At 35.0% G+C, this 24,586-nt stretch overlaps 1 protein-coding gene across 1 annotated transcript; it reads right to left on the reverse strand.

Annotated features, from left to right (window-relative positions):
* Positions 1-12,773: 12,773 nt before the first annotated feature.
* Positions 12,774-14,973, reverse strand: LOC124826238 (uncharacterized). Its single transcript, XM_047299023.2, has one exon. The coding sequence runs from the start codon at positions 14,520-14,522 to the stop codon at positions 13,029-13,031; it is 1,494 nt and encodes a 497-aa protein (XP_047154979.1). The 5' UTR covers positions 14,523-14,973; the 3' UTR covers positions 12,774-13,028.
* Positions 14,974-24,586: the final 9,613 nt, after the last annotated feature.

Here is a 24,586-nt window from a genome sequence, read left to right on the forward strand (position 1 = left end):
CTTAGAGATTGTACGATGACGATTTCCGTGGAGTTGATAATTAATTTCTATAAAATATTTCAACGACAATGATTTCCTACTGAAAACTTTAACTTGCCAAAATTCTCACGAGTACTTTGGTAATTTATATTGACATTATAAGATAGTTGTTGAAAAAATTTCAAAATTCATTTGTCATATGTAAGTGAAATGAACTTTTTAGATTTTTTGTAACTATAATTTGGACTAATTAATGTAAATTATGTGATTATAAATGTTAATCAATCAAAGATGTTGTGACTAGTATCTGATTTATTGAAATCAATGAAAGCCGCAATGTGATACTCTGAGACCTCGCCAATGACGACACCCCTTTCCCTAATGCCAACACCAGATTCATACAATCCATCCATAATTTGTTTCAATTTCAAACAACAAAGAATTAATTTACATCACTTACATAGAAGAACCTATATGAAAATTGAACAATACAAATTGATGAAGAATGTATATAATGCTCTTTACCTTTCAATGAAGTCCATGTTCAAGGGAGGGACCGATAATCGAAGTCTTGATCATAATGTACAGATTTCCCAACCCTAAAGATATATATATATAATTATTTAATATTATATAAACGTATATAATATTATCTACCTATTTATGAATTTTTATTGTAAGCACAGGGAGATATTCCAATACAAGTTGTTCTCTTCATTGTGAATTGAAAGATAGTCAAAATTAGAAGTAGTGGAGTTGTCATGTCAAACAACTACTTCCCTCATTTCAAATTCATCTCCTTTATTCATCTTTCATTCTATGTATTAGGTTTAGAAAACTCCATTCTTTTCTGTCTCCCTTTCCACACTCAAAAATACTATAAAGAAAGGCCATTCTCATTGACTCATAACAATTTCATTTCTCCAATGACATTGACAAACACTTTTTTCAAACCTAACCATAAGAGCAATAACAAAAAGACTCCAATATAAGAAGATTTTAACTTTTTTTAATCAGTTTAAGTATATTATTCCAAGATTATTTGTTAGTCTATGATATTCGTGAATATAGAACTAATTAGATTTATCAGTAGACTTCAAAGAGAGTAATTTTTTTTTCGAAGATATAATTTTCCTATAGGCTAATTTGACTGAGTATATAGTATACACCTTAGTTATATATGCCACTCATATATTGTGTGAGATAATCCATGATTATAATTTGTATATGTTTCCCGTAAGAGCTTCAAGAGAAATTATAATAAATCTCTTTTTGAAAGGAGCAAAACTTTATTATTACAAGTCGTAATTGTAAAGAGAATTCATACTTACAACGTAATAACATAGTAAATAGTAGAAATAAGTTATAATCATGCAATGTAGTTTCTGTATAAGATATATTTGCTTTTGACACTAGTTGTCGGACCAACTCCACCTTTAATTTCAAGTAGATTCTGTAATTTTTTTTAATTAAAATATAAAAGTAAGGAAATGCTACTCTCTAACACCCTCTTAACAATTACAATTTTGTAATTCTAACATTTCTTCTAACAAGAAAAATATGTTCAAAAAAGATAAAAAAAACACTTACAAATCTTCATGATTTAAATAAAGTTAAAATTCCTATAAAGATGCCATATTAGTTATGTTTTTCAACAACAGGTCCACCAACAGTTTACCTACCCTCCCAACATAGGACATAAACAATATCTTCTGTTCTTATCCTTCCGTTGTGCTTAACTCAACATATATTGTTCATCTCTGTATAAAGCATTCAGTGTTTCCAAACTTATTACCTGCTACTACATTTTTCAAACTAGCTACACCAAATGAATAGGTCCATATAACCCCAAAACATGTTAAAGTGATAACAATTAAATAGCTAGAAAGAACAAATATCAGGTTTTATCTGGCCAATCTTTGATGAAATCATCTTCATTTTCATCTTCAGCATATTGTTTATCACTATCAAATTCTTTCTTAGATGAAAATGTTCTTCAATATTGATACAAAAGCTATATTTTCTAGATTAATTATATCTAAACTTGAATCTCTTCCTACTGAAACTAAGTTAGCAATTTTACTACCATATTCACCTTGAGCTTGTTCAACCTTAACAACATTTTGTCTCTCTTGAGCTATCTATTCATTTTGAAACTCAATATCATCAAATCGAAGAAATTACTTCATAAGCTCCAATTCAGAGAACTTTTGAAATATTATTGTTCCCGACATTTGGGATTTCTATGGTAACTTGTCTTTCTTCATTAATTCCTTTTCTTGATTAAATTTTAACTCAGGTGAGTTTTTCTTCCTGTTATAGATATCATGACCCACACCAACCCGTGCAATCTCAATTATCTCAAGAAGTTACTAGGTAAATATCCAACAAGGTCGAGCGATGCTAGAGCTACTACCGAGGAGGGCGCTTTGACCAAGGCCGAAGGAGAGGGAACATCAGTCAGCCACGCTGATGCAATGCGAGTCTCCCTTGTTGGTTAAAACAACCGGTATCGTCGAGTTGCGCAGCGAAATAAAATAGCGGAAAGTGTGTTACGGTCAAAAGTCAAGTTAAAATAGTCGATTTCAAAAATTGATTTTCTTAGTAAACTTTTATCGAACAATTGATATGCTAAAAGTTTAAAGAGTGTAGTGTTCAAGAAAATCAACACAGAAAATTTATCCTGGTTCGAATCAAAAGATTCTACGTCCAGGCGTTAATCACTATAATTAGTTATTAACCTTTTTTTTCACTAAGATGGTTTGCAGATTACAATTTGATAATCAAAATAAGCAAAGAATAGAAAACACCTTCATTCGACAAACGAACAGAAGAACCTTCATTTCGACAAACGAACGGAAGAACCTTCCTTTCGACAAACGAAAGGAAGAATCTGTTCATCCAACTTGAAGAGAATCGCTCTGACCTTAGATACACTAAGCACGAGCTTCTCCTATTTACAAGACTTGACTTAAGCAACTCTATCACTTGAGAACTTCCTTAGACAAATTGTATTCTCAAATGGCATAGATCCCTTTTCACTCTCAGAGAGCTTCCCTTAGGCACAAATCTCTAATACTCTCAAAATGAAAAGTTCCTTCCTAAGAGCGGAGGAAAACACTATTTATAACCCAAGGTTCATAAAATGAAAAGACAACTCCCAAGTGTCAAATATAATATATTATCATAAGTGATAATCGATTATTTGTGTCCGTTATGGGGTTTTCAAAAAGTGATAATCAATTATCTTGAGTGATAATCGATTATTTGCACGACTTTGACAATACTAACTCAGACTGAAATAATCGATTATTATACCAAATAATCGATTATCTGCGCAAAGACTCTCTAAACAGGAAAACTTCTAAGAGTTCTTACATTAACAAAGTAATTCCTATACAATTAATTCTACAAAATGCTTTTAAATAAATACAACAAAAGTCTTCACGTTCTTCATCTTGTAGCATCATCAAAACCATAATATCTTCAAGACACCAATGCTCCTCATTGGTAAATAATCAAGTATTTAGAACATTTATCTTCTAAAAAGTTTTCCAGTAAAGGATATTGATCGAGCTTCCTTGATCAACCAGGACCTTCCTTGACTCTAGCGCCTTGAAGTCTTCATTGGTGAAGGTGATGGGCAACATGCTTTTAATCCTTTGCTCTACCTAATGTATCAACTTAAGCGCTTTGATATGTCTTTTGCGTGCTAACACCGAGGATGTTCCTCTTACAAATCCACCAGAGATCGTGTTTATGTAACTATTAGCAAAATCATGAAGTATAGAAGTTTTGATGATGCCAAATTCAAGTTTCAAGTACTCACTTTGGAAGAAGACCTTCATGAAGACTTGTTTTATATGTTAAAGCTTTTGTGATTAGTAGTTTATGTATAGGGCTTGATGTTTTGTTTGATTCCATGTATTTTATGCTTTAAAGTTCTATTTGGAGTCAAAATACTTTGTAATAATTGATTAGCTACTTAAGATAATCGATTATCGTAGAGAGGTTTTTAAGTTTGATGAAAACTCATATTTGGCTCTAGAATAATCAATTACCAGATAATCGATCATCCATAATCAATTATGACTTACCATAATCGATTATCACTACTAGTCGTTGGAGTTTTTTAGCATGTTTTTTTACTGTTGTGCATTCATTAAATGCATAATCGATTACTATTAGTGGATAATCGATTATCAGATAATCGATCATCCATAATCAATTATGACTTACCATAATCGATTATCACTACTAGTCGTTGGAGTTTTTTAGCATGTTTTTTTACTGTTGTGCATTCATTAAATGCATAATCGATTACTATTAGTGGATAATCGATTATCAGTGTCAAATTTTGATGGGGACAAACTTTGTCAAATTTGACCAAATTTTGGTCAAGATTGACTCTGTCGAATTCAGTCGGGTCCTATCTCGACCATTGGTCCATGTCGACTTGTGTTAACCTTCTACCCGAGTAGACCCGTCTCATCCTATTTCTTGAGCTGGCAAATCTCGGCCTTCAGCCTAAACCAGCGTGCATTGAATATCAACCTAGTAAGCTTGTCTCGACCATCGGCTCGGGCTTACCGGTCTCGACCATCAACCCTGGAAATCTTGTCCCAACCTTCATCCTAAGTCCACCCTTCTTGACCTTTGGCTCGTGATTGTGTTCTCAAACTTTGATAAGCTGATATGTCCAACCTTTGAGTGAGTCACGTCCTTCAGCCCAGGTCGACTTGTATTGATCTCTGACTTGGGATGACCCGTCATGACCTTCGATTCGAGTCACCAGTCTCAACCTTCGACCAAGGTCAACCCGTCTTGATCTTTGGCCCGAGTTGTCCTATCTCAACCTTCAGTCCGAGTAGACCAATCTCAACCTTCAGCCTTGACCAGCCTGTCCCGATCTTCAGCCTGGGTCAGCCCATCTCGACGCTCAATCCAAGAGAGCCTATCTCAAATATTAGTCTGAAATGACTTGTCTAGGCCTTCGACATAGGCTAGCTCATTTTGGTGTTCGGCTTGAGATGACTCGACTCAATATATGATCCAAGCTAAAGGTATTGTTTTTAACAATTAATTAAAGTCTTGTAATGGGGTGAAGTTCATCTTATCCTTGATCCTAAGTCACTTGAAAGAAGACTCCGAAGATTGGAGTTATTTTATTGTTCCCTCAGTTGGTAGTCCCATAAAAAGGCTTATTCAAAGATGAGCTAGGACTAATCCATGGATCATGGATTAAGTTGACAAATCAACTCTTAAAAGAGTAGAAACTAGTGTAATGAGTAAAAATAAAGTGAAGGAACAGAAAAAGATGAACATATAGTCACCTCCTAAGTACTGTCAACGCCAAATTTAATAGAAAAGATTATATTGATTCTTTTTAAATAAAATGAAAATTAAATTGAGGAAAAAAAACTCGAAAGATTTTAAGAAAAAAAAAACGGTCAAGCCTAAAACATAAAAGTGCATTATTCGGAGGCCAATGAACATGTTTTATATCACAAAGGCTAATATCCTTCCTTCCATAATTAATACAGAGACAGTGGCTTGATGGAAAAGCTGAAAGTGAAAATGAAAGAGAAATAATAAAAATGGAAACACACTTATTTGCATCTTGAAAAGTAAGAATATGCCCTGCAACTTCTTTTCTTCCATGAGATATTACAACTGAGATCATGATTTTTTTTCCATAAATGGGGGTGCTCACACATGCTCCACTCACCTTATATATCAACACTGAAAAATGTTCTGATAAGAGGCTTCATTAAACCAATTGACAAAATAAAAAATTACCCTCTAAATTGTGATTCCCTCTGTAAGGTCGACCAGAGCATCTCAACCTTCATTCTGCACATTTTTGTCTTAACAAGAATTAGAAAAGTTGCTCATTTAGCAGTTACTTTTGTGAGTAATAGAGACAGCACTTGTCCTTTTTAACTAAGCATCATGACTCTGAGTCACTCATGACCTACATCTTCTATTAAGAACTTATCATTTTTCACTTCCAATTCCACAAACTCTCTTATATCATCCCATTTCTTTTTATTATTTTTCCCATTTTTCTTTTCCAACTATTAGCTATTCCATGAATTCAGAATCTCAGCTGATTTTTTAGTGTTTTCAAATTCTTATTCTGAGTCCAAATTTTCTACTGATTTTTCAGTATTATTCTTCTGTGGTGTTTTCATAATAAACAGTTTTTGATGTATTAAAAAAATTTAATATATTTCAAAACATTAAAATTAATGTAAATACATAAGAGAGACAATACAAAAAATCCAATAAAAAAATCAAATTCCTGTTTCATACCATTACAAAGAACATAAACAGCACATGATGAAGTAAGAAAAACTATTAACATCCTACACACAAAAATTGTAGACAGATGTTTACAATACCCCCACAAAACCCTAATGAAAAATATTAAAATTTATTTGTATAATCGATTATTTAGCTGGTTTTGATCGATATATTTGCAAAAATTAAGGTACCCTTTTGCGTGGTTCATTCCATAATGATTCAACGTCCCAAAGGAGCATATAATTGGGTTGAAATACGATTTTGATTCTTCTTGAGTGCCTATGGATTCTACTGATTGAGCCCACATGTGGGCATTACCAAGAGCTACTATAATACGAGTGGTCCTCTCATACAACCTAAGGACTAAGAATGGAAACATAGTCAACAAAATATAAAGGAACCGACATGACTAAAAAGGTGTACAAAATCTCATGCTATTAAGATACATGTGTTAGAAAGTTGTATACGGAGTAATTATGAGTCTTACTACCTTAACCGGTGGGTGACCTTAGAGCCATCTCAACCCTCAAACTTTTATCTTCAATGATAAAGAAGCTTGTTTTTGTTTCCTCATACTTCTACTAAGCAATTATTCCTGCTTTAATCTTCAACCTAAAGAATGGTCCAACAACCACTTTATTTTTTTCAATGGCTAAGGAAAAGGACAAAATGAACAAAAAAATTTGGTGAGGAAACTGGTTTGCCTCTTCTTACAGCTTCACCTTCCAAAATGTTGCACATATCTCAAGTATAACCATTTGACAGTGCTAAGATCTATGTTAAAGGAACAACTTGGGCATGAGACATTAATGTAGCTTAGCCAAGTTTAAAGATATTTTTCTATTTCACTTTAAGAAAACCATTGCAATTACCATTTACCAACCTTGGGAATGCAACCCCCACCACCACCTCCAATGACAACTTTTAGTTTTCAACCACTTTCATAGCATTAAAGGTGTTGGTTGCAAATATACAGTTCAAAATGAACTGCTACATTACTTTAGTTCTGGTACATGATTATTAGTAAAACACATGTAATAGAGATCAGAGTTTAGGAATCAATGGAACAATCGAAAATATGAAATGTGAAAAGTAGAATGGTCAAAATTCACTGTTATTATAAAACAGAAAACTCAGAAGGTTCCAGACCCTCTGCCCAGAGCCTCGCTCCTGAGAAGAATGGTAATAATTCTTCTCCTCTCACTCCACCGAAAACCAAACGTGTCCCCCCTCACAGCCTACACCTCATAATATATAACAAACCATTTTCTCTCTCTTCTAACTAACACAATTCCCTCACAAAGCCACGTCACCCTTTTCTCTCCTCTTATAAACTCTGCCCCACCTATTTTTATTATCTCTTGGGTACGTATCAATGCCTTCTTCATGAATTAAAGCCTTGTCCTCAAGGCTAAACTCTGGAAACTGACTTCGAATATTTATTTCATCTTCCCAAGTGGCTTCATCTGCATTCTGCTCTCTCCATTGAACCAGTACCTGCTTCTTAGTTTCTCCTCTTTTGGTGTAGTTCCTAGTGGCTAAGATGGCCGTGGGAACTAATATTTCAGCTCTGTCATCATCTAACCCGGTAGGGAGAGCATCCTCAACCTTATACTTGCCCACCGCTTTTTTCAGCAAAGATACATGAAAAACAGGATGAATCTTTGAAGTAGGTGGTAATTTCAGACGATATGCCACCTCTCCTACTTTCTCCTCTACTTCAAATGGTCCATAGTATTTAGCACTTAATTTATGGTTAATTCTGCTCATGACCGACTGCTGTCTATTCTGTTTCAACTTCAAAAACACAAGATCTCCCACCGAAAAATGTCTTTCCCTTCTATGCTTATTAGCTTGAATCATCATTCTGTCTTGGGCACGTAATAAATGAGACTTCAACTGTCTCAGTGCTTCATCCCTCTCTAGAAGATCCTTTTGAACAGCTGCTACCCTCACCTCTCCTTGAACCACCTGGACAATCTTAGGAGGAATTCTTCCGTACACCGCTTCAAAAGGAGTAATTTTTGTGGAACTATGATAAGTGGTATTAAACCACAACTCTGCCCACGGTATCCAAATCACCCACGTCTTTGGTTGATCAGTAATAAAACATCTGAGGTAAGTCTCCAGACATCTATTAGTTACCTCAGTTTGTCCATCCGATTGCGGATGATACGCCGTGCTCATTTTCAGCTTTGTTCCTTGCATCTTAAAGAGCTCTCTCCAAAACAAGCTCATGAATATCGGATCCCTATCACTCACCACCGAATTCGGTATTCCATGCAGCCTTACTATTTCTTTTACAAAAATCTCAGCCAATGACTTTGCCGTATAAGGATGTTTAAGGGGAACAAAATGGCAATATTTTGTTAAACGATCCACCACTACCAAAACTGCTTCAAAGCCTTTAGACCGGGGCAATCCAGTAATGAAATCCATACTGATATCCTCCCAAACTCTTTCTGGAATCTGTAAAGGCTGTAATAAACCATTAGGGGCTGCTGTTATATATTTCTGCCTCTGACATGTATCACAGGCTTGGACAAATTGTTGGACATCTTTCTTCATTCCTTTCCAGTACACATTGGCTGCAATCCTTCTGTAGGTTCGATAAAACCCTGAGTGACCCCCTTGCAGAGTAGAGTGAGCTTCTTCCAATAACCTATTGACCCACACAGATTTATCCGGTATCACTAAGCGATCTTGATAATATAAAACGCCTTGTTTATATTCATATCCCACATAAACCTGTCCAGCCTTTATTTCTTCTATTATCTTCCTCAATTTATCATCAACATGTACCGCTGCATTAAGCTCTTGCCAATCTAACCAAACTGGAAAAGATACCATGCTCTTCATTTCTCCTTCATCTCTACTTCGGGATAGAGCATCTGCCCCCTGATTTTCTTTGCCTGGCTTATAAACAATCTCAAAATTATAGCCTAATAGTCTAGCCAACCAATTTTGTTGTCCACCTGTCGTTATCCTTTGCTGCATTAGTTGCTTAAGACTCTTCTGGTCTGAAAAAACAGTAAATTTGCGACCCAAAAGATAAGGCCTCCAGTGTTGGATAGCCAATGCCACTGCCATCAACTCTCTTTCGTAGGCTGACTTCGTCAAATTGCGTGAACTCAAGGCCTTGCTATAGTACGCCACCGGCCTTTTTCCTTGCATTAGGATTGCTCCAATCCCTGTCCCAGATGCATCACATTCCAGGACGAACTCTTCTTCAAAATTTGGGAGCCTTAACACTGGTGCTGATGTGACCCTTTGTTTGAGCTCATCAAATGCTTCTTGAGCTCGTTCATTCCACCCAAATCCATCCTTTCTAGTAAGCTCTGTTAGTGGTTTAGCTATCTTACCATAATCTTTTATAAACTTACGATAATAGCCTGTAAGACCCAAAAATCCACGAACTCCCTTTACGTTCTTGGGAATTGGCCACTCTAACACACTATTAACCTTTGCTGGGTCCACCGCAACTCCATGTATGGAAATAATATGTCCCAAATACTCCACCTTCTCATGGCCAAACAAACATTTTTCCTTGTTCGCAAATAATTGGTGATCCCTCAACACTTCTAACACCTTTTCAAGCAACTGCATATGCTCTTCCCAACTGTTGCTATACACGAGTATATCATCAAAAAACACTAATACCCCTCGTCTTAACAGCGTTCGAAAAACTTCATTCATGAGAGCTTGGAATGTCGATGGAGCGTTCATAAGTCCAAAGGGCATCACGAGGTACTCATAGTGACCCTCATGGGTTCGGAATGCTGTCTTTGGAATGTCTTCCTCCCTCATTCTGACTTGATGATATCCTGAACGAAGGTCCAATTTAGAGAAATATTTAGCTCCATGCAACTCATCCAATAACTCCTCAATAACTGGTATTGGAAATTTATCTGGAATAGTGACCTTGTTCAAAGCTCTATAATCAACACACATGCGCCATTTGTTATTTTTCTTCTTCACCAAAATGACTGGGCTCGAGTAAGCACTCTGGCTATGCCTGATATGACCCACTTCCATCAACTCTTGCACTTGTCTCTCAATTTCATTCTTCTGATGATACGCATATCTGTAAGGCCTCACGTTAATAGGTTCTTGTCCTGGTTTGAGATGAATTTTGTGTTCCTTTACACGTCTAGGGGGTAGCCCCTTAGGTTCTTCAAACACATCTTTGAAATACTGCAGCAAGTGATTTAAGACGCTTCGTTGCTCTGGACCCAACTCTGCAACTTCCATCTTCTCTTTTTCCTCCCATATCCCACACACTGAAATTAACAAAGAATCCCCATGAGGGGCCCCTCTTAGCAGTTTCTCTCCTTGCTGAGTCTGGATCTTCATTTGCTGTTTTTTCCAATCCACAGTGGTCTCTCCCAACGTCGTTAACCACGACATCCCCAATATCATGTCCATGTCCTCCAAATCGAAGAGAAAAGCATCAATTTCAAACTCACCATCATCAATCCTTACTTTGAGACCTCGACAAATCCCCTGAGTCTCGGATTTGTGCCCATCTCCCATCAGAATCTTCATTTGCTTGGTTCTTTCCCACTGCCAACCCAAAGCTTCCACAAGTTTTCGTGAAATAAAGTTGTGCGTGGCTCCGCTGTCGACCAAGAACAACATCGGAATCTCCCCAATCAGACCCCGTAACTTCATAGTCCTCGGTTGATCATTTCGGTCTCGCGTGAGAGAATAGAGATTTAACGTTGTACATTCTGCCACCACCTCATCTTCGTCATCCCTCTCCTCATTTTCCTCTTCATCTCCTTCGCATTCAACTTGGATTTCCTCATTCACCATGACCACCCTTAGCTGCTTAATAGGACATTGATGAAGGGGACCGTACACCCCACCGCATTTGAAACACAAGCCCTTTTGTTTTCGGTCGAGAAGTTCTTGATAAGAAAGATGATTTGCTCCTCTATCACGTGACCCCCCTTTATTCTTTGCACCCCAATCCTTCTGAACACTTGGGCCAGGCCCATTTCCTCCCCAACTTCCCCCATTTTGTTTTGGCCCAGTTTTTCCCACCACAGTTGAAATGGGTCGATGCCCTACTTGATACCTATCCCCTCGAGACTCTCCCCTTCCCTGCCATATTTTATTTCTCCCTGATATCTCCACATCGATGGCGCGAGCTACATTCATCATGCGACCCCTGGACATAGGATGTGCCACGTGCAAGCTTCGTATTCTCGCACGTATTTCGTACTTCAGCCCTTGTGTAAAATAAGAAAAGTATTGTTCATCGGGCATTCGTGGCACCTGAGCAATGAGACACTCAAAACTTATAATATAGTCTTCGATACTTCCTATTTGTTTTAGGGCAGCCAATTGATCATAACTACTCCCTTCTCCCCGGCCTCCATATCGCTCCAGCATCTCTCGTTTCAAATCTTCCCAAGTTAACTCATCATATTCATTTAATAACGCATGGAAAAAGTGAATCGTGCTTCCTTCCATACACAGTTGTGCGAGATTCACCCGGACTGCCTCTCGTGTCTCTTGTACGTTAAAATAAACTTCAGCTCTTGCTATCCACCCCGCTGGGTCTTCTCCATAGAATGGTGGTAATTCTATCTTCTTCATCGATTGCCGAAATTCAGCTAAATCGTCCCCCTCGAGTTGTCTCATACTTTTCGTTCTCTGCGTATTCACCGATCCTGACCCCAACTCTTCGTTTTCCCCCTCATTCATATTAGTGAACTTCGAAATTAAGTGAAGGAGCTTTGATTGATTCTCAGCGGCTTCTCGGCGTAAGGTGACGATCTGTTCTGCTGAATCCTTACGCAGCTTCTCCAAGTTGGTTTGACTTTGCAACGATTGCGCCACAAGCTCCTCGACTACTGCTTTGAGTTTAGCGACCTCCCCCACAACAAGATCTGCCTCATTCTCCTCACCCGCTGGCTCTCCTTGGACATTGTTCCTTCTTGGTGGCATGATCTCCGATCGGGAAATATTGATCCGGCAGGTCGGACCAATTAATAGAGATCAGAGTTTAGGAATCAATGGAACAATCGAAAATATGAAATGTGAAAAGTAGAATGGTCAAAATTCACTGTTATTATAAAACAGAAAACTCAGAAGGTTCCAGACCCTCTGCCCAGAGCCTCGCTCCTGAGAAGAATGGTAATAATTCTTCTCCTCTCACTCCACCGAAAACCAAACGTGTCCCCCCTCACAGCCTACACCTCATAATATATAACAAACCATTTTCTCTCTCTTCTAACTAACACAATTCCCTCACAAAGCCACGTCACCCTTTTCTCTCCTCTTATAAACTCTGCCCCACCTATTTTTATTATCTCTTGGGTACGTATCAACATGCCACCTACATTTCTATAAGATGAAAAATTGGAAGACCCCAACACTAAAAGATAAAAGTTCATTGAGGCAACCAAGGGTGAAGTTAACATTTGCATGAAAAGAACATGGTTCCAAGAGTATATAATAGTTGTACTTGACAAAGGAAATAACAAAGAAATATCAATTGAGAAAGTAGTAAGTTCTCATGCTCTATAAACATGAAAAGAAAGACTACCCTAAACCAAAACAATGGATCTAAGGCCTTAGGAACAAAAATCAGCTACCCACTTGTTTGTACATTGTCATTGCTTTCATCATATGGGATAAAGACACAATGCTTTTAGAATTCCAAACATTCAGCTACCTCAACAACAGATGCTTCAAAATACTGCAAAACCCAGAATGACATGCCACGTTTCTCCCTATTCATCAACTGGTGCTGGTAAGTTGAGATCAATGAGGCAAGGAACAGCAGCAGCTCCTGGTCTTATCACTAGGGTGTTCTCTTCAGAACCTCCAATAAAATGGGATCTCTTATGACCCCCCAAGGCTTGGCCTGACCTGAAAATTTTGTTGCAGATTGGGCATTCATGTGCCTTGCTTTTCTTTGACTTCAATTTCTTCTTCCCCTTTTGGCCACTGAGGTTCCTCTTGCTGTAAGCCTTCGGAGCTGGATAAGAATCACTGTCTGTGCTGTTTTCATCACTCTCATAAGCAGAATCATCATAACCATTGTCTCTTTCACTGGTTAAGCACTCGTACTTGTTCACCTTATCATTGCCAGAACCATTCCCCATCTTCCTGCTAGAAACCCTTACTAAATTCTGCCCAAGAGACTCATAGTTGGGTTTCTTACTTTTCTTTGAATCAAATTTCCTTGCAGCTCCACCATCTTGTCTATCATTCTCCCAATTCTCCACAACAAATTTCTTGAATTCAACGCTCCTGCTTGGCACTTTCCTTGACTCAACATCATAATCCTCAAACCCAGAAAAGCACCCCACTTTCGAAGACTGAACCTCATTCTTGAAATTCCCATTATTTGAATCAGTGGAGTCAACCTCCTTAGGACCATATCTAAAATACCCAGAATCTGAATTATCAGAATCATAGCCAACTTCAGCATACTTAAACTCCTTGGACTGCTCCAACTTCTTCTCCTCATAAGCACCAGACACAAAGTTCTTACCATCACTATTCATCATAGTAACCTTAGTGTCCGGTGAAGGTGACTTAACCTCTAGAACAACCGAGTTGTTATCAGAAGACTCTGTGAACAAAGAAAAACGACCCTTATAGCTAGAATCCTTGGACAACATCATCAAACACCTAGCCACCTCTTCCTGACCCTGCTCAACCTCCGAAACAGAAGATTGAGCTTGGTTGTTGCTATTGCTAAGGGTCTTGAACCTCTTTCTCTTGGACCTCCTTGGCGTAGAAGTTTCGGTGTCAGATTGACTGTCCATAGCCAATTTCTGCTTCTCAGCAAACCCACTAGAACTGCTCTCAAACCTATTGCCTCCCTTGTCCTTTTCAGAGTGGCAAGCCATGTGGCCACAAAGAGCCTTCAATGACAGAAATCCCTTCCCACATTCTTTGCAGAACTTTTCAAGCTGCAAACTGGAATTGGAATGTACAAACCTCGTGGTCTTCTTGGGGTTCTCTCTAAGACCATAAGTAGCCCCACCACCGCCACCACCACCGTTTTCTTCAGACCCCAAATCTCTCTTCCTCTTTCCCCGGCCATTCAACTTGAACATACCATTAGTAGCATTGCTCCTCTCTGCATTACCTAAAGCTGAATTCTCACTCATCATGTGAGTTCTGATGTGGCCACCGAGAGACTTCCCACACGGGAACCTCTTGCTGCAATACTTGCAAACAAACTTTCTCTCCTCCATTGATTGATACGACATGATGAATAACGAACGAATCTAATCCAAATATTATTGTATCCACCAAGCAAAACAAAACAAGATCAACAAGCTTTTTAACACTTACCTCAAAATTCGCAAGGACTATATGCATATGCACATTCCGTGATCATGTGAACACACAGGAGGAAGGGGCTGTAAACCACAAATTCAGATCAAGTTCAGAGAAACAGATCACAAAGCTTCTTCTTTTCTGACCAGATGATGATCAAAAGAGAATCAAAGCGTTCCGATGCGACGTATCCATAAGTACAGAGATTAGACCCGAGAAAAGGCAGAACCAGACACCCTAAATTTTGTTTCTCCTAAGCAAACAAAATCAATGGAGGTGCCATGGAAAAAATCCAATTTTGAAAAATGGGTTGTTGTTGTTTGTTGTTGTTGCTGCTACTACTCAATAGGCACCAAAGAAGAAGAGCTAGAACTAACCATCACTCTCTTCTCTTTTTTCTCTCTCTATATATTTATATTTATATATATATATATATATATATATATATATTATATCTCTTTTTTTGGTAGTTCTCTCATTTTGGTGGTGTTGAAGTCGGAGGAGAATTCCATGCATGGAATAAAAATAAAATAAAGTAAAAAGGTAGTTTTAAAGAGAAAACAAAATATTGAAACACGTGTACTCTGTTGAGCACAGTTCGGTGGTTCTTTGCACAGTCAAAATTGGAAGATGTATGGCAAATCAAAAAATTGAAACATCCAAACTACACCTTTGATCATCTTGTTTCTCAGCTCACACGAGTTCAATGTCAGAAACTCCTACTTTTGGATTTTTAAGCAAAGCACCTCTTTCACTTCTTCTTTTTCTAAAAATCATATAATCAATTTAATTTATAGCATATTATTTATTCTAACAATATGTTTTTACCTTTATTTCTCTTAATTTTTTTTATAACCTTATATCCACTATTATTTCACTTAATGAGAAATTAAATAATTAAAAAAGTATTGATCTATATAAAAGTTCTACTTGGGATGCATGGTGTCAGTTCAAAACAAATTCTCAGAAAATTTGAATGGTGTTTTTGCTTTTTATATTATTATTTAGTTACAAGATTTATATTTTTACCTTACCGGCAATTTATTTATTACATGTGTATTATATTTCTTTAAAATTGTCTTACATCTTATCAAAATTTCAATTTAACTTTTGAAACAACAATGGTATCTTCTAAGAAAATGAGCAATTTTGTTATGTAAGTGTTAAATAGAGAATTATATCAGTAGTTAATAAAATATTTGGAAGAGACGCTGAATTTGAATTCTGACATATTTATAAATCATGGATAACATCTTTTAGTGGATTGATTATACCCATTCTGGTGAGGTCTATTTATGACTTACTCAATTGAGAATATACTCTTTCTTTTATAATAATTATATTCCTTTTAGTTGTGTTGCTACCAATATTATCCAATATTTCTATGTATGTAATAGTGATAAAACTTTAAAAAATCTTAATTTGTAAATATATGCTGATCTTTATATAAATGCTAAATGGTAATTAAGGGGTACAAAATAATACTAGAATTCATGGGATTGGAATCTTTTCCCCTGTTTTTGCCCACAGTTTCAATTCATATGTGCATTGTGACTATGAGTACAAGACATAGTTCTTAGAAAGAAAAAAAATTATATATAGATACACATCACTTACATTTTTCATGTTTGCATGTGTGTTATAAGATAACAAAAAAAATTGAGTTACTTATTTTTTTTAATTATTATATTGGTATAAATTATGTGTGGTTAAAAACATATAAGAAAAACCCTCAATATTATATATTCTAATATATGAAGTAAAAAAAACAATAATAGTGTTAAACTAGAAAAATCCTAACACTCTTAACAATGTTGAATTAGAATATGCTAAATTTTTGACTGCACTTGGCACCACAAATTTCTATAACTTCTCTTAGATTAAGTCAAACACTGTTGCAGAGATGTAATTTGCTTGTTACAAGAGGCTACTTTTATTCTTCTACCTATTTTTGGTGCAAAGCATCACTAATGGTGCTTCATTTTCTACACTTACATCCTCTAAAAGGTTGATTTGGTTAGTCAATGTAATTAATATATTAGAGTTTAGCAACATTCTCGCATTGTTTCACTCAATTTTCTTTTCCTTAAAAGTTAAAAAAAATAGAGTAAATAAGTTTAAATACAAGTTTTAAGAACTAAAAACTTTTACTGAAGAAACAAAAATAACTTCTATAACTAAAATAAAAATCTATACTTTCTGAGATTTATCTTCTTCTTATCATGAATCTCTTTTAGTTTCTTTTCTCTTCTTCACCTTTCATAATTTTTCTTTTCGTTCTAATATTGTAAAATTGTAGAACAGAACACACTTTAATTCTTATGTACTATTCATGATTTTTCTTATGATGATAAATTGATTAAAATTTATCTTATATTTAATTCTAAAATAGTTATTCAAGAATTAATAATTTTTTTCTACATGTCAATCCATATTTAAATAAGTATAAAATATATTTATATCAGACAATCTATATTTGAACGAGGGTGTAAAAAATATTTACTTGACTAAACTCATTGTACATGTTTTCAGAAACATAATAAAAAATAAAGTGGATATGTTGGAATTTTCAAAGGGAAAACATAGAAGAAATTTATCATTTATAATGTATAAATTTTATATCAAATATCATTTTCAACACAAATTTTTATGTACGTTTTTTTATATGATACTTCACGTAACACTTTCAACTCATATTTATATTTTTTTTTTTTATTATTATTATTATTATTATATATATATATATATATATATATATATATATATATATATATATATATATATATATAATACTCTAAATCAAACGTGAATACAAGGTGGAGAGACACCCCTATTTATATGTTAAAGGTGTATTTAAATTTGTAGAAGTTAAACCTAAAAGACCCACTTTGACAAATTTAGAGAGCAAGGAGAACATCCTCTTCATTAGGAGAAGGACAAGTGCCATAAATCCTCTCCAATCAGAGAAGGGCACATGTGGCCATTACCTATGAGGAATTTTCTTTATTCTTAGAGTGACATGTGACCACTAACTAGGAGAAAAAACTCTCCAAAGGAAGGAGGACAAATGGCATGGACGACTCACTCCTCCTTGTCCACCAAGTTAGATGGAAACTTTGATCCTTGGGTCAACTAAGCCAAATTCGTGCCTCACTTTGGTCAATATTGGGCCTTGGTAAGAAATAAAGTTTTGTTAAAAGTTGAGTATGTTTTCTTTTAAGAGTTGATATATCTAATAAGGTGTTGTGTATGTGTGTATCCCTGAATGTGTGACGAATATGGGAATTTGATGTGCTAGGTCCACTAAAATAATCGATTATCTTAAGTGATAATCGATTATCATAGTGTATTTTGTGTAAATGTGAACCTCTCGAGAATAATCAATTATCACTCATGATATAATCTTTTATTTCATTGCATTTTTGTTAAAATTGATGAATTTGATAAAGAATGGAGGTGCACCAAGCTTGAGGGGCTATAGAACATGGTGATAATTAGAGAATGAGAATTATGGTTATGTTCAAGGTCAGTCTTGACTTGTGTTTGAGAGTGGAGCATGAATGCATGTTAATGTACCTGAGTGTGTGGTTGATGAGCATAAAAGTGAGGGATAAGTCTACTTGTTGTACCTAGTCAATCTTGATATTATCTCCGAATAGGTGCTCCTTTTGCCATTGGGTTTTGAAAAGAAAGGGATATTCTCTTGGGCAAATAGTTGTGGAAAAGAGAGTGGTGTTTGAGTATTTAATCTTCCTTGTATGTATGTGATGGTGTTTTCCTTGTCCTTGTGGGACAAAAATACATGTTCCTTAGTTGGATTATAGGAATACTCGAACAGATATGTAGGAGAGGTTATAGATGATATGTAGGAGAGGTTATAAATGACCTGTAGGTGAGGCTACAAGTGACCTGTAGAGTAGGCTACAACTGGATGAGGTACGGTATATGAGTGGGACTCATTTTTTCCACTATGATGTTTATGGTTTTGTGGAGGCTCACAATGGTGTTCATGATGGGGTTAATACATGTTGATGATCGTAATGACGATAATGCTCCAGAGTATGCTATGTTGATAGTAATGGTATCAATTAGCATAGGTGTTGTTGAGATGATAGACGGTTAGTCTATGTTTATGATATTCGTGATAACATCGAGGATCAAGTAATTTAAGATGATTTAATTGTTTATGTTAGAAGATTAGAATTTCTATCGTTATTACTTCTATGTTTGAGGTGTTTGATTATTGTTCATATAGTCAGTATGTATGTATCTTGTTTTATGATTATTTTATCGGTAGCTTACCCCATATGTGTTTATGTTTTGTGTTTGTGGATGAAATTACCGACGATGATCGTATAATGCATTATACGTGAGCAAATGATATTACAGATGTTTTAGAGGCATGATAGATTCATGAGATGACGGGGAAAATATTTGGGTTTTCTTTATAGTTCTTTTAATTGGACTTTTGATACAATGTAATATGGAGTAATTTTATTTCCTTGGTCATTTTAATTAATTTGAAAGGATATAATTGGACATTGCTTTTGGAACTAATACAATTTGATTTAGTTACGCGTGTTTAATTATTGAGATTTTTGAAAAATATGTTTCCGCGCTATAAGAAAGTTTTAAAATTATCGATTTTGTGAGAACTTGTGACACTCAAAATTTTGGGGTGTTACACTTGGCCCTTTGTTGACTTGAGTGGTCAAAAGCCTATTCTACTTGGTCCAAAATAAACCTCACAATACAAGGTCCAAAATTATTCTTACTGTACTAGAAGTTTCATGATGGCCCAAGAGAGAGAGAGAGTTTAGGCTTATCTTCCACAGATGACTCCAACTCTTTTTTAATGTACTTGGCCATGGCTTGTGGGTATGTCATCACACTTGCACATGACATTAGAAACCAAATACTCTTAACTCTCACTCTAGCTTTATCAGTCCTCTATTCAACTCTTTCTTAGGACAAGAGAATTGAAATAATGATTTTCAAAGTTATGAATAATTTATTTATAAATTTTATATAAAAAATACTAAGAATAACAATATAATTTCCGTGATTGGCCAAAATATGGCATGACCAATGCTTTAGGGCAAGTTATCAATGTGCCTAAAGCCTCCCACACGAATTGGATTTTTGAAGTTGGCAAATGTACTTGAGCGTGAGGATCTCGAGGGACACATTGTGTGACTTTCCTCCATTTAGAGCTTCATCTTCATCAACTCCTCTTGACTCAAGGATTCACTAATTCTTTGTGGAGGGATAAAATAGTCTCTAAGACCAATTGTACCAATGCCACGCACACTATCTGGGTATTCTGGCTTTCCAATGGTCGTTGTGAGAATATCGTCTCTACCTTGACCAACAAAGGAACCTTGAGTTTGTTGCTCAACTAACTATTTCTACACCACACAATCAAGTTTATTGCATAAAACAATTCATATGAACTACGATTTTGGGTTTGGAGTTTGTACTTACAATTTTTTTTCTAATATCAATTGAGTTGATTGTGATGTCATGTGCTCATTACACTTAGTCTAAGCAATCTTTCACATCTCATACCTAGCAGGTGTAGGTACTAGGTCAAGGGACTCAAGTCATAAAGCCTTTGCACGATCCTTTATCATTCGTCTCTCTAATAGTGTAAACCACCTCGCGAGAGAACATGAGGTGCATCAGTAAGCATTTGTCTTTGTTGAGCTAGTATCCTTTTCTTCGGTCAAACCATATAAATTTATAAGTGTAAATCAGAAATGAATGTCTTGTGTGACTATAACAAAAATTTAAGAAACAAACATGTCAGTTCGTAAATTTCTAAATGCACAAAACGACATTCACTTCTCCTTAGTTATTTTTTATTTTTCACAATGAGTGTCATGTTTCCTGTCTCCAAACACATAAAGACATGTAAACCTTGTCTTGAAGTCCCTCCATCAGATAGTTATGTGGAATAAGATTGTCTTCTTAATTTACTCAATGTTCGTAATGTCAAAATTTTGTTGTTGAAAAAAAAATATGTTAATGAATTATGTAAAACACACTAGTGCAAAACTAACATATAACGTCATGCGTTCAACGTCTAACCACTCAATAGCCAACGTTAAAAATGAGCATTGACAATTTTGTAAATAAATGCAATTATTAAACGTCGTTTAGAATTATAATTCGACGTAAAAGGATATAAAACGTCGAATGCCTCAGCGTTAGACGTCAAAAGGTTAGTGAATTCAATAAAAATTTGAGCGGGAGATTGAAAATTCATTCACTTTATCTTAGCGCGATACCCTGTTCTCTGCTCAAACTTTTCTCGAACAAAGTTTGACGACCATCACATGTAATCTTTCTTTCATTTGATACAAATGCATGTTAATTAACTACTTTAGGTATGATTTTTGTTTTGTTTTCACTGATTATTTTCGTGTTCTTGTCCTTCATAGGCGCATTTTGCTTTCTCTCTCACTAGTGGCAACACTTTATTCCGATAAACCCACGTTTTGAAGGTAAGTTTTCGTTTTCGTTTTGAAGAACTGATTTGTTGAACTTGTTTGTTGTTTTTTTTGTTGAAATTGTTTGTTGTTGTTGTTTGGTTGAAATTGTTTGTTATTGTTGTTTGGTTGAAATGATAATGGAGACATGTGTTTTGGCCAACACACCCAAATATATATGTTAGAAAAGATAAGCATTATATCTCAAACCGAGAGAGGGGAGTGAATTGGTTTTAACCCTTTTTGAAATCTTTATGAATTCTTGAAACTTGAAATCAATAATCGAAGGCACATGAATCAATAGAGAGAAAGATCAAGACACAACAATCTATATTGGTTCGGCTATCACAAGCCTACATCCAGTCCTCCTTCAACAACCTTAGTTGAAGGGAATCCACTTTAATGATTGAGTATACAAAAATACAATGACAATCCCTCAATTGCACTCCTCTCACCACTCAAAATCAAAATAGTAAAACAACTTATGAACACCCTCAATCTCTTACAAACACAAGAGCAATCCCAGCTCTTCAAACCTGGCTATCCCCGTATAGGTACACAATGCACAGATTGTTGATGAACCACTCTTCAAATGCAGATTGAATCAGAACCAATGTAGTTCAAGTCTCTTCATTTGAGGATATGAGAAGGATGTTGACGGTTAGAGTTTGGAATTTGTCTCCTGGAACCCTTTATGTCTTTGCTTGGATAAAATGTTTTATCCTGACTTCTATGAAGCTTACGAAAACCCAATGTTTGGTGCACATACATTGCCTTCCTTTGGAATATTGGAAATCAAAGGGTATTTTCTCAATTGCTTGTGACATTGGCACACCCTTATCTTTAGATAATTACATTAAGAATAAGTATTGAGGTTTCTTTACACGTGTCTTAGTTGATATTAATTTGTTATCTGATTTGGCTAATCAATTTTTGGTGAAAAGGTCATGATTTGCATTTATTGTTGAGGTGGGGTATGAGAAATTACCTTTTTTGTTCAAATTGTAAAATATTTGGTCATGATCTATCTAATGTAGATGATTACAACAAGTTGCCAATGTAATTTGGTGGAGAGAAAATAATTGGTGCAAAAATACAACATTATCTTCCTAAGGTAGTCAGTGCTCAGGATGAGAATAATGGCTCCCTAGGTTCGATTTTAAAGCATGTGGAGGCTATTGTGAAATATGTTATACAACTTGTTATGAAGCATGTTGTGGAGCCTATTGTGGAGCATGTTGTGGAGCCTATTCTGGATCTTGTTGTGGAGCCTATGGTGGGGCTTGTGGTGCCTGTGGTGGATCCTTTGGCTCCTAAGGTGGACCTCGTAGTGGATTCTATAGGGGCCCTATGTTGGAGCCTATGGTTCAACTTATTATGGTGCAATTTTTTATGGTACCGTCTAATGCTTAGTCATTGCTTGAGTCAAATTATGATAATGTTTGTGTTGTGCATGGATCTTTTATTATTAAGAATCTAGATGTTTCCACTGATGGTAGTGTGGTCCTAGATTTTGTTCCTTGACTGATATTATTTATTTGGAGGATGTTACTTCTATTGTCTACAGTTTGCAGGATTTGCAACAATTAGATTCACCTCATTAAAGTTTTGAGGTAATTCCTCTTTTTTGTTCACATTTAAGGAAGCTCATTTTGCAAAGAAACTTAAAATAGCCTCTAAATAAGCTAATATGCTTGATGAAAAGAAATTTTTTAATTCTAAGGAGGAGGATGCGTTAATTTAAACTACAAGAAAACTTAGTTGAGGTTGGAAAAAAAAAAGTGAATACTTACTCTTTTAAAACAGTGATTTCTGAAAAGCACTAATGTGTTTTAAATGCCTTTTTTTGAAATGTGAATGTGTTATTTTATGATAAATATCTGCTAAGCAATTTTATTACTAAGCTCCAATTTCTTATAATGTTGCACTGGCTTACCTTTTTCATCTATGTAGCTTTTTCATAATAGACATGTTTTGCTTTGATGTATTTTTATCATGGGTTTAATGTAGTATCCCATGTTTTTGTTTTTTTTTTTCTTTTACTTGTTATTTTTTAATAAGATCTTTATGTTACAGTAGTGATGTCTAGCATGACCTTATGTGGTTGATGTAGATTGATTTGTATTATTAATAAATTTGATTATGGGTTATTGGACTATGAAAATACTATATCATCGTTTTGGGTGCTTTTTTTTATGTTATTGTATTATGGATAGGTGTTTAAAACTGAACAAAATCAATTTTAAAAAATAAGAAATGCAAATAATGGAAAAATGACTTTTTTTAGTATGTGATTAGCTGCTTTTTTTTTCAAGTCGTGTGATTTAGTTTGGTCGATGATTTGAAGTCAAAAACTTACTCAAACCAAATTACCTAATGCATTATATTTTTCTATATTTATTATTCCTAATATATGCTGAGTTTTTAAATGTAAATAAAAATTTCTTTTTTTTTTTAAATTGAACAATTGATTCAATTTCATGATGCTTTAAGGAAAATAAAAGTTGTTTGACACCATTTAACAACTCATGCAAGTATAAAATAATCATAAAAAAAGAGTAAATTTTTGTTTGTAAAAAAAAGTGAAAAAATAATAAAAAGTAGTGTTAATTAGATGTAAAAAAAATTGAAAGTCAAAATACCATTATCCATACTTTAATTCATACATGATGCCACTAAATTTATCAATTGAAATTATTCTTAGTGTTGCCCCTATAAGAATATAGTGTTATGTTGATATAAATCCATACTCCTAAACCATAGTAGCTAATAAGTGTAAATTCTTATCATTTTTGTCTATTTAATGAACTAATGGGTGCCCTCACTAAAACATGGTACATACTCTTTTTCTCGTTTCTTTTCAACCTATTCCAACAAAAAGTGATGTAAAGATAAAAACGTGATATAACATAAATTATGAAACTAAATACAACATCTTTATAAGTAATAAAAGTTTAGTAAGACAATTAAAACGCTTTGAAATCTAAACATCACAATAGAAGCTTATATACACAATTAATTATTTGTATAATTCCTCCTTATATGATAGTTATAATACTCCTCTATCTCTTGCCTACGATCATTCTAAAAAATTCCTGAAACAAACCTATTTACATCTTCTTCATCACAACTGATACATCATTGTCCACTCTTTATAGAAAACCACAAAAATATACAATATGCTAAAACTATATTTTTCATTGTTTAAAATTCCACTAAATATTCTCTCAATCATATTTTTCTCTTCACCTCTTTCTAAATCAATTTATCTAAATACGCATGTAACACATACTTTCCAAAAGGGTAGTTAATGCAAATAAAGGCTTAAGACAAATAGGCCTAAGTGAAAGGAAAATTTTAAATTAAAGAAAAATAAAAGGAAACATTTAATTTTGTATATATAAAAATCAAACTTTCTCTCACAATCAAATCAAAAAATCATTTTCCTGTGTATTTGCATTTCGACCAAAACAAAAAGAATGCCATATATTTTAAGAGCCACG

Source organism: Vigna umbellata, chromosome 3, assembly GCF_029865625.1.
Source record: "Vigna umbellata cultivar VRB3 chromosome 3, Vumbellata_1.0, whole genome shotgun sequence".
NCBI lineage: Eukaryota > Viridiplantae > Streptophyta > Magnoliopsida > Fabales > Fabaceae > Vigna > Vigna umbellata.